General features: G+C 37.4%; 1 protein-coding gene and 1 pseudogene across 1 annotated transcript; both read left to right on the forward strand.

The window, feature by feature from the left end:
- The first annotated feature begins 4,771 nt into the window (after positions 1-4,771).
- Positions 4,772-7,893, forward strand: LOC141820150 (flap endonuclease GEN-like 1; annotated as a pseudogene).
- Positions 7,894-8,452: 559 nt separating this feature from the next.
- On the forward strand, positions 8,453-9,727 carry LOC141820151 (calcium-transporting ATPase 5, plasma membrane-type-like). Its single transcript, XM_074707422.1, has 7 exons — positions 8,453-8,457; positions 8,546-8,708; positions 8,795-8,893; positions 8,975-9,111; positions 9,257-9,358; positions 9,492-9,537; positions 9,632-9,727. Exons 1-7 carry the CDS (start codon positions 8,453-8,455, stop codon positions 9,725-9,727), a joined length of 648 nt encoding a protein of 215 aa, XP_074563523.1.
- Positions 9,728-12,063: the final 2,336 nt, after the last annotated feature.

A 12,063-nucleotide genomic window follows, 5' to 3' on the forward strand; every position in this document is an offset into this window, starting at 1 on the left:
CTAGCCGTAACTAGGACTTTTTGCCCCTCGATCCATCCGACCTACTAGGACTTCCCACCTGGTGTCTGGTCCTCTTGATTCAGACACGGGAGCATCCACTTCCTTTGTTTTAATTTAAGGTTCAACCCACATGGTTAGCTCTGGATCATGGCTCTTCCGGTGGTTAGTCCGATGAAGAGCGGTCTCGCTCTGATACCAATTGTAAGAACCAATAGAATTAAAATATCTTTACAATAATATGATATTGTCCACTTTGAGCCTAAGTCATCATGGCTTTGTTCTTGTGCTCTTCTTAAAATGCCTCATACCAATAGATATATCTTTCATCCTTTTAAATCCATGATCTTTTTTCATGTGTTTTAGATGTGGGACTATGTTTGCACCCTTGCAACACAACATTATAGTTTTCCCTTGTTAACTCCATATTGAACTTCTAATTGTCAAGTGCTCAATTAGTCATGACCTATTTGAACTTCTCCCTTTTTAACTCCATGTTGGACTTCCAACTCTCAAGTGTTTAATCAACCATGATCCATTTGAGTTTTTCTATATCAAGTATCCAGTTAACCTTAACCTACTTGATATTTTGCTCAAACCATCAAATATATTGATCAAGTATTGAATCTCATTTCGAACCTAATCAACCTTAATCAAGGGTTGGGTTCACCAACAATTAAACTCTACTACCTAATGGGCTAGGTTAGGCAATCAAATCATGCTTATAAGTTGGTTGATAAAGATTAGACCAAACAGGGACAAGGTCATCGATTCGAAATAATTAGATGTAGTTTGTTAGCGATTATACCTATACTGAATTCATTGTGCAAGAGTTGGTTAATGAAAATTCTCCTTAAATATGTTAGGCTTACAAAGTGTTTATAATGCCTATATCGTTATGAATTATGAAGGTATGAGAGATACATGTAAAGACTTAATTGATGAGACCAATACCTTAAAAATTCTTCATACAAATATTAAGTCAACCTGCCTTTCATAGTTGTGACCATGTATAGGTGCCTGGGTTGTATGATTTGTTGGCCTTAGTCAACATCATACTTTTTTTTTGACATGTTCATGTCAGGCCAAAGGTGGTCCTCCATTAATAGAAGCGAGTTGACTAGATATGTAAACTTCAAGGTTGTGAAATTTAAAATTTATATTAAATAAGTTTAGTAAGAGTTATTAGCCCAACAAATCTAGAAGTTATATTAGATGCAATTGATAGCAAAAACCTAACAATTGACTCATCTCAACTTGTTGGCCTCAGTGAAGATTGACACTGGGAAAGAGATTCTAGGCCGGCCACTGAGAAATTAGAGAAGTTTCTAGATGTCTCTAAAGAGGGAAAAAACTTTAAGACAATAATGATAAGTACAAATTAAATTAAGATTTATTCAATAACACCTTAAAAAAATGAAATTATTGGTATTTCTCTTCTTTACAATAAATTATTTACCAATGTGAATCGAAACATATTATTTTACTCCATCACGGACAATGAATGTGTTTAGTTTTCTTAATATTTATTATGATTATTTATATCCCTATTACAAATTTACATATAATTACTCTTACTTTGACAGTCAATAAAATTTTTATTAAAACAATTAGTTAAATGCTAAAATATGTTATATAGTTTGTACATATAATATCAAAGGTTCTAGACAATCATAAAGATATATATATCGTTATTCATTCCACTACTTTGATAGTTAATTAAATTCTGATTTAAAATTAATTGCAGTATATAAAAGGTGAGGATGAAGATTTTTTTAGGCAAAACTAATAGGAGTCTTTTAGGAAAATTGCCTTAAAATAAATTTTAATTAAATGATGAATTTATTGTCATGTGGCTTAATTTATTGCCTTGTGGAATTAGATAAAATATTAAGTAGATGTTTAGAATAATTGTAAAATACAAAATTGTTATAAACAAGGTTTACAAATATACAAACAAATGCATGAGGAAATGCAATACACATCTTTTCGTATTTGATGGTGGCAATAAGCACAATTTGGTATAGAACACGGCAAAGTAAAACATTGTCGAGCATTGCAATAGAAATTAAGGAATAGGAAATCATTAAGGAAAAATTAATAAATATTTTATTAAATTGTATTTTTCTAGTGGATATTTTCTAATCTATATATTATACTATATTTGTATATAATATCAAATTAATCCAAAATTTACGACAGATTAAAAATGAAAAGCTTCACACGTTATGTGAAACTTTAATAAAAAATGGAATATGCTATTCAGCGGCTTCACAAGTCAGTTCCACGATTATATGTAAGGAGATAAATTGAGAAGTTGCTTTACCACGACGGAGGAGGGTATTATCTCAACTTCGTCGAGAGTCGATCCTTGTCAACTTTAGTAAGTCTATTCTGTCGTAAGCAACTCAATTATGTCCCAAAGATAAAAATTATGCATTCTAACGTGCAAAAGTTGAAAATAATATTATGGAATTCCCTCCTCTGATTTTGGTATATTGGGAAATGCAAGTCTCTACCGTTTGTGACTTTCGCAGCACGATGACTGCATTCAAATTCTATTGGGTGGCAGGGGCCGAGCAAGAAGTGGCAGGCACATTACACATCACTCGATCCCTAGCATTAGTCCCTTGTTGTGCCGTGCGTGAGCAAAACCTCGCCCACGGATACCTCGGAAATCCAACCAACAGCCTGTCCAATGGCACCTAGCTCCGGTCATGTCCCATACCCACCACGGTCAATCAACTCCTTCTCTCATCTCCATCGTGTCCTGTTCAGTGTTCACAAGAAAGTGAAGGAAAGCTCCTGCTGCCCGCCTCATCGAGTCTCTCTCTATGGGGCATGGCAATGCCTACAACTCCGAGGCGAGGCGTGAGCGATAGCATTAGGCGTGTTTAAATCTGACAGTTACTTTTCTAGGTGTTTTGTTGCGTGGCACTGCAGTCGCTGCAGCGCCCGCGTCAGTTCTGCTACGTTGTTGTGGCAGGCGATAGGTGCAGCTTTGATACATAACTCTAGAATCAAGCAAAGTCTGACATGCACACGAGAAACGTGGAGGATGGAATAAGGAAAAGGATAGAATAAAGAAGACGGTGTCGTGTCAAACGCTGCATCGGAGAGGAGGCGATGAGCTAACTGCACCACGTCTGTCGAGGAATGCTGGGAAATGGTCAGGGAATTAAAAACGGACGCTATCGTCGACTCTAGTTTTGTAGACTTATTTAAAATTTATCTTTCATATTTTCGTAAAATTTTATCTACCTTTATCGCTTATACGGCTGCTTTTAGTGACGCCTAATCGAAAGGGATGAAACTGGATTAGCAAAGTATGCGGGTTTGGAGTCTCCAACAACTAATTAAAAGGTACTGATACCAAAACAAATTGAGTACGAATAAGTGAACGCTAAGGAACACATGGTTTTGACCAAAGTGATAACCATTCGATTGGTCCAAGGCGTCCATAGCAATATCATGCGGATGCATATTTACCTAAGATCAGTTGGTAATTAACGAAAAGCTAAGCAGAAAAAGAAATAATATATACTTCTCGTCAGAGTTGCTAAAATTCTTGTCAAAAGCTGCTAAAACTAGTCTTCTTTTGAGTCAGTAGAAAGCCTACTTATTGTCAAGGGCACTAGCCAATAGTTTACCGCTAGTTTCGAGTTACTGTGAGTTCTTAGATGTAGTGCGTTTCTTCATCCTATATGTTGTTAGTAACCATTAGGTTTAAACACAGTTTTAATAATAAAATTGATATTTATATTTGATCATGTGCCATGATTATAAAAATTGATGTGATTAAACTTAAATGATAAATTTCATAGATAAAAAGAAAAAGCCCAGGTGTTCAAGTATTTCTATTATTTATTTGTCGGAGGTACAAGAAACGCAATTGGGCTACGGGGATGGTCTAGCACCACAAGTGATCCGAATGCGGCAGACATTTATTTGTACTGTGTGGGAATCGAACCCTTGTTGCTTGAGAAACTCATTCTTCTGTTTACCATCACACCTAGCCCCCGAGGGGAATAAATTTCATAGATAAGGTGGTAAGCAACAAGGATACAATACAAAAACAAGAAGAAAAAGAACTTGAATGTGATTTTTGAAAGTTTTAGAGTACTATTATGGTTGAGGGTTTTAGGATTTTAAGGTTTAGGTTTTAGGGTTTAGAGTTTGGAGTTTAGGGTTTAGGGTTTGGGGTTGAGGGGTTAGGGTTTTAGGATTTAGAGTTTGGGGTTTAGGGTTTTAGGGGTCAGAGTTTGGGGTTTAGGGTTAGGGGTTTAGGATTTAGGATTTAGAGTTTGGGGTTTGTTTGGGGTTAGGATTTAGTGTTTAGGATTTAATTAAGAAATCTCTCTTGATTTTTTTTTTTTTGAATAATAATGGATATAATGGAAATTATAAAAAATAAAATTTAGCTGTGCATTTTAAAAATATTTCTGAATTGAAAATAATTTTAACATATTTTATTTTATTATTAAAATGCCGTTATTTAAGATAATACTTTTTTATAAAAATATTTTTTTGGTTTTCAAAAATAGAAAGAGAATTTGAATTCGCTGCCATGTATATTATCGTAACGGCCGTTATAAATCGGCGTCGATTGAAATATATAGTCGCGCGTGAGCACGGATTCCTAAAATTCAAAACCCTTGGCCCTTCCCCGTCGCGCGGTATCTATTCTCTCATTTCCGCTCGATTCTCGTCGTCGCCGTCGAGTCTACCGCCGGAGATGAGCGTAGGCGGCACCTTCTGAAGCCCTATGCGCGCAATGAGGGCGTCGACTTCCTCCTCAACAAGCGCGTCGCCGTCGATCTCTCCTATTGGATCGTCCAGCACGACGCCGTCATTCGAAGACGAAACCTTAACGCTCGGAACCCTCACCCGCGCAACACCTTCTTCCGCACCGTCGCCCTCTTCTCCAAGGTTCGAGTTTCTCGACCCAGTCCTCCCCTTTTTCTTCCAAATGGAGGAGAACGAACGGTTAGGGTTTGTGCTCCATTGGCTTAATCGGTTGCGTGGTTATGGCTATGCTATTTTTCTTAGATTGGGGCTTATACTGATATTCTTGGTGGACGGGGAGCCGTCTCCATTGAAGTCGCAGTCCAGGACCGAGCGTTTCTTCCGGATGTCAGTTTCGGATCACTCGGAGCCGAAACCCATAGAAGGTGAGGGGAGGAAACTCCCGTGAGGCAGAGGAACCAAATATGTGCAGATGCACGGTGAGCATGAAACCGCTAGCTTTTGGATTCAAGCTCTTTTTGCCATCTCTGATGTTTAAGTTGTTTGTGTTAACATTCATGTTACAGCCGGGGGAAATCTATATCTCTCTGTTCGAGGCATGATCTTGGAAAATGGTTTGAAATATGAAACCTTCTCTGAGAGTAAGAAAACCTCTCTTTCAATTCTTTATGAAAAATATTTTGTGCTTTGTTCATTAGTTGCCCTTTCCTTTTAATCTCTTTGCAACCTAATAGAGACTTAGGTCAATACAAGAGACTTATTTGTTGCACGCTCACACAATAAATAAATAAATAAATAAATAAATCTTAGGCATGCATTGATGGTCAAATTGCTTCAAACTTCTAGATTTGATTTTAAGCATTGATATGTTTTTGGTTTCAAATCATTAGAATTCAAAAAAATTAAATATTATTTTACATTTATCTGGTTCATTTTTTGGAGAAACACTTTGAGGCCTCCTAGTGAGTGAGAGTCTTATCTATAGTATATTGTTGTTTTCCATTGACTTTTACCTATTTGTAGACAGGACAAGTGTTGGATCTTACAGCTTGAACAAGGTTCCTTGATTAATACTAGGTTGCTTTGAATTTTTTGTTTAAATTCTTATAAAATAATTGTAATCGCATATTCACAATTCTTTTAATTCACAGGAGCTCCTCGAATTACTTCGGATGCCTGTTTTAGAAGCTCATTGTGAAGCTGAAGCTCTTTCTGCACAACTAAATCGTGAAGGTCATGTGGATGCTAGCATTACTGTCGACAGCGACGTGTTCCTTTTTGGAGCAAAATGCATTATAAAGTGCTTAAGTTCTAATTCTAACGTAAGGACCAGATTTATTTTTTTCATCTCAACATAATTGTTTCATTCATGTCCTTGTTGCTTCTGTTCCTTTTCCTCGGTGTTTTAATGTTTGCAGTTGTATTTTGATGATGAGATTTTGGATCGGAAGGTGCTAGATTGATGTTTGGCTTTTATTTAGCTGTGTGGATGGTGATGTTGTTCCAAGCTATTTTTCTAAAAGCTAATTTCGACATCTTTTATAGGGTATCCATGATAGGGAAGGGAGATCCAGATATAGAAAATGGAATTGCAACTAGTCCAACTATGTTTTCTATGATTGTTAAATCCCCACACTGCACACATTGTGGTCATCCAGGCAGAAAGTGTTCATATCAAGATTGCTGGTAAGCAGTGTGTCATGAATGGTTCACAGACTTGCATGAAGAAGCCATCTCACTTCAAAGGCACATGCACCAGTTGTGACGAGGTACATTTAACATCTGAATTCCTTTATATTTTGTCTATTATCTTTCTTTTATTAATTGATTGTACATATGAGAAGCTCTTTTGGTTCTTTTTTATCTATTATCTTTTTATTACCTTGTTGTAGTTCTGTTAATTATTTGTCAATTTTATCTCAAGAGCACTCTATCAGTGGAAAACTATTGCTATTTATCTGTCTCCTCGTTGCATTTCTCCCTCCTCGCCCTTCTTTTGACTAATTATGTAACTTTGTTTGTAATGGCAGGCACACAAACTCAAGGAGCATGAAAGATGGCAAGTTAAAATGAGAAAATATATTGTTGCTATGCCTAAATCCCCAAACAATGAGATTATTGCATTATGTTTAATGATAGCCATGGCCATTTTGATGGTAAGTGTTGCAAAATTGTCAATTATCTTATAGATAGATGAGTTACTGGAAATATTTAGGAAGAGATTGAAAAGTTTGAGAAGTTTAGATCGATATCTCTTTATTGATTTATCTTACATAAAACTTTTCTGGTTTAGAAAAAATGAAGTGGGTGTATTGTATTCTATGAAGCTGTCCATTTATTTGGTTGCTTTATTATTTTCAATAGACATGGACTCACTGAAAATTTGTTCGAATATATTAGTTCGAGAGACATTAGATATTTGGCACTGAACATAATGAAAGTTTTTTTTTAAAAATAAAACTTTTTTTCTTTTTTCCTAAAACTAATTACAAGTCTTATATCGATTTTTTATTTTGGAAAAAAATATTAACAGCGGTCTCACTTCTCAGGCTAGGAAGACGTGAACGTTGCCGGTTTAGTAGCTCTCGCAAACCGAGCACACGTCGGCCGCGGCGTCACAGACTTTGCACAGGCAGAGGTGGTGGCAGGGGAGGAGCATGATCATCGCCGACCGGCTTTGGCACGTGCGCGCTGCGTCGTCGTGGTTCGGGTCGAGAATGGCTGACCTCGCATCCTCGGCCGGCGGGTCGTCGCCACTCCGCGCCCTATTTAAATCTCTCCCCATCCCATCCGTTCTCTCCCCACCCCATCTTCCATGGCTCGCCGACGGAACCGGAACAGCTGTCGGCAACTCTGTCGCTCGCGTCTATCGCTGCCCAGGCCGCGGCCGCGGCTGCCGCCGCTGCCTCCGAGGCGGCAGTGGCTGCGGCTGCGCTCCCCGTCTTCCCCCGCCGACGAAACCACTGCCGCATCCTCTGCCAAGCCGCGTTCTCTACTAATGTCGCTGCCCAGGCCGCCTCAGCCGTTGCCGCTGCGGCCTCTTCTGCTGTTCACGCTATATTAGCGGCTTCAGCGGCACCTGAAGGCACACTACCACCTGCAGTTCCCCGGGGATCCCATACTTTCTTTATTTACCCAGACGAAGATTGATTCCAGCAGACCTTTTTTCCTTTTATCTAATTTCAATTTCTTTTCCTTTTCTTCTACAACTCTTCTTCAATTTCAATTTCTTTCAAATGTTTGTGATGACAACATTTTAGAAATTGGATTTCTTTCAATTTTTTTATTAGATCTGAGTATTATGAATTTTTTCTTGATGATTTTTGTGTAATTTCTCAATTAATAACCATATCTTCGAAGAATAATCCCTGGTTATTTCATTTTAATATGATAGAAATTGGATTTCGTATTTAATCTTGTGTTTAGGGTTTAGGGAATCCAATTTCTGTCATATTAAAATGTAATAACCAGGGATTATTCTTCGAAGATATGGTTATTAATTGAGAAATTGCACAAAAATTGTCAAGAAAAAATTCATAATACTCAGATCTAACAAAGAAATTGAAAGAAATCCAATTTCTAAAGTGTTGCCATCACAAACGTTTGAAAGAAATTGAAATTGTAGAAGAGTTGCAGAAGAAAAGGAAAAGAAATTGAAATTAGGCAAAAGGAAAAGAAGGCCGATCAGAATCAATCTTTGTCTGGGTAAATGAAGTAAGTATGGGATCCCCGGGGAGCCGCAGGTGGTGGTGTGCCTTCAGGTGCTGCTGAAACCGCTAGTATAGTGTGAACATCGGAGGAGGCAGTGGCGGCATCGGCTGAGGCGGCCTGGGCAGCGGCGTTGGCAGAGGACGCGGCTTAGCGGAGGATGTGGTAGTGGTTTCGTCGGCGGGGGAGGATGGGGAGCGCAGCCGCAGCCATTTGTTATTAGAGACAGAACTAATGATGCTCCAGCATTACATGAGGTATGATATTCATTCAAGAATCTCATGCGTTAATTATAATAATAGTAGTCACTGATTTATATCATGTTCTCCATTTCATTTCTTAGGCAGATATAGGTCTATCAATGGGCATTCAGGGGACAGAAGTTGCAAAAGAAAGCTCAGATATCATTATATTAGACAACAATGTTGCATCCGTTGTAAAGGTTCGCTTGAAGTTTTTGCAACTTCAAAATTCTCTCGTACTTTTCACTATATCAAAGTTCATATGAATGCGTCCCTTTCAGGTTGTCCGATGGGGCCGTTCTGTGTATGCCAACATTCAAAAATTCATTCAATTTCAACTTACAGTCAACGTCGCAGCACTCGTAATAAATGTGGTCGCTGCTGTTTCATCCGGAGATGTGCCGCTCAATGCTGTTCAGGTTCAGCAAAATTTCATTATATTTTCTTTGCAAAACCAGATTTTCTCTATTTTTTCTTTGATCGCGTCCAACTCATAAAAAGAATATTTTGACAGAATGTATTGTGAATATCTTAAACTTTAATCGCTTGTGGTAAATGTATTCGCTTCTCTGGGTCAACCTAATCATGGACACTCTTGGTGCACTTGCACTGGCAACAGAACCACCTACCAATGAACTAATGAAGAGATCTCCTGTTGGTCGAAGGTCAGATTCTTCCTTTTTCCAATGATTTAAACTCCAAGTCAAACAATTTTTGTAATTTACCGGTATCCTTTTTTATTGTTTCGGAGTTTAATCTTTCCTAATTTGTATTTCTCTTTGGTTTTATTGTTTGCAGAGAACCTCTAGTTACTAATATCATGTGGAGAAATTTAATTGTACAAGTATGTCTTCTTCACCTTTAGCACACTCAAGCCTTCCTTTTCTTTCTTCTTCATAATGTTTCCTTCTCTATTATTTGCAACGCTTTAACTTCAGGCTTTATATCAAGTGGGAATCCTACTAATTTTCAACTTCGCTGGTAAGAACATACTGCATTTGCCGAAGGACGATCAGGAACATCAATTTTCTTAGCCTTATTTCTTGAATGAACTTTGATTAGTTACAGTATGAAAACCTTGCAGATTTAAGTCACAAGAAAATCTTTTATTCAAAAATAACAAATGGTTCCCTCAATTTTCTTAGCCTCAGTGGGAACAGAACAAAGGTTGCAACAAAAGAAAACATTTGTAGATTCATCGCTGCAACCTAGTGCTTTCTGCAAAACATTTTCCATGTATCCTACCATATAATAGCTAAGATCACCAGTATAGGTGAATGAGACATGTTTTTGGCAAACAAACACAAGATTAAATATGGAATCCAATTTCTGTCATATTAAAATGAAATAACTAGGGATTATTCTTCGCGATGTTGCGATGCTTGGATTACGGGCACGAGGTTAGTCAATCGTTTTGTCTTTTGGGTTATAGCAAGTTGGTTCTTCGATTGCGAGATTTTAGGGATTTGGTTCGGATCGCAGGTCGTTGCGCTGGCTAATCTTTTTCCACTTGATGATTCCGTGGACGAGCTCGATAGCTACATGTATCAAACTGTAAGCATCTTCTCTGAAGTACCTGATCTTCCTTTTTGATTTTGTCTTAGCGATCTTCTTTCTCTCTGTCTGCTTTGCTTGTGATATTGCGGACGTTACTGATTTGGTGTGTTTGCTATTACGTACTAGTTTCTTTTATAGTATTGTAACTACTTACGTGTTTCTATACTTTGTGACTTTGTAAATTTCATCTTTTTTTTGAGGAAGTAAGTCGAGATCAGACCCGGGCTTCAATATTTAGATAACGGGGAAAGATAATATTTTGGAGCCTAATGATTAATTGAATCGAGAGATCTTATTTAAGAAGGGAGAACTGATGGGGTTGAGGTCACTCTACTACAACTGGTTGGGGTATACTCAGCTTCTAAACCACCGTAGTATTAATTCCATGAGAGTAGATGTTGTGATGCACAGCCTCAAACTATCGACCATTAGATTTGCACCATTATATGCACCATCTAGAAAGCGAAAGTCACCTCAGAGTGGAACAGTGCAACTGATAGAAACCTGCTCTAATAGAACAAGATAACTGGAAAAAAGAAAACATACAAGAGAAAAAACAGCATGGTTCAGCCTAATGGGAGATCAATTGGCTCAATGATATTAGAGAAAAAATGTTGAGAACATTTGAACAAGTTATCTTTGTCATTTTCTACAAAAAGCTATTTTGATTCTCCATTGACTTCTCCCTCAATGCTGGGAGAAATAAAAGCAAAACTTCTCCTTATGAACTCAAGCACATATTAATAATTAGCTCTTATAGTAGTTGTGTTTAATATCATCAATTTAATAAAAACAGTAAATAAGAAATTAAATTGTCATTATATTTTTCTACTGAAATTCAAGTGTGATTGTTAGATGTTATTTCTCAAGTAAAAAAGAAACAGTGGGCCCCACTACCCCTTAAAAAAAAAATTGATTTCAAAATATTATTTTTTGTTTTAAAGATCAGACGAAGAAATCAGGAGAAATTTCATTTTACTCATTGAGATTATTTTTAGAATTTTGAGATTATTAAAAAAATGATAATCCAGTTAGTCGTATTGACTCAATCTTTGGGGGTGACTTGTCCGGTCCCATGGAAGTTTTCCACTGGCCATCAGGGTAAATTGGGAAGTGCACGCAGTGACCAACTCAGATGCCTAGCACTCTTTGATTGCAATCCCCATTTGGAGGAAAATTTCTACAAATATGTCGTAGCTGGGGATCGAACTGTGGGTGCATGGGTGACAATCTGGATGTCTTAACGCGGCACCATGGTCCCAAGGACAAAAATTGTAGTGGGTAAACTTTTTATAGTGATCGATCCTACCGCCGAAACGACCCCATGATAAGCTAGGGTTTTATGGTATTTTATTGGTTCAATTTGGGTTTTTGTGTAAACAATTAAATGCTTAATCGATATAATTTGATTGCATTTGTGGTATGTGGTATAATTGGATGATTGATATAATTTCTTTAATTTTGATGGTTAATTTGATATTAATTGAGCTTAATTCTTTGTAGGACTCAAGTGGAGCTTTGATCGAGCTAATTGGGACCGAGTCAAGCCAAGATTGATAAATTCAATTTACCCAAATTTGATGATCAAGACTAGGGTTTGATTTGAGCTGAACTCATGCTATTTGGAATCAAATTGAAGCTGAATTGATTGAATTTGGACTGAACCAAGGTTAGATCAGTAGAAAATCGAGCTTAATTGGAGTTGAATCGGGTTCAAACAGTCCTGAACCGGCCGCAATTCAAATCCCAGTTATAATGAGGAATGAACAGTAATGAGGGATCGCGATTACTGTAGCGTTTCTAGCTTCAACAT

This window comes from Curcuma longa, unplaced genomic scaffold (genome assembly GCF_044706935.1).
Source record: "Curcuma longa cultivar G26 ecotype Majalengka, Jawa Barat unplaced genomic scaffold, ITB_CL_G26_1.1 utg2798_np1212_758248_RagTag, whole genome shotgun sequence".
NCBI lineage: Eukaryota > Viridiplantae > Streptophyta > Magnoliopsida > Zingiberales > Zingiberaceae > Curcuma > Curcuma longa.

Excerpts from the sequence above, each read along its gene's own strand:
- LOC141820151 (XM_074707422.1), top strand. Across the intron at positions 8,709-8,794 it reads ATGCTCCAGCATTACATGAG|GCAGATATAGGTCTATCAAT; the intron begins GTATGATATTCA and ends TTCATTTCTTAG. Across the intron at positions 9,538-9,631 it reads GGAGAAATTTAATTGTACAA|GCTTTATATCAAGTGGGAAT; the intron begins GTATGTCTTCTT and ends CTTTAACTTCAG.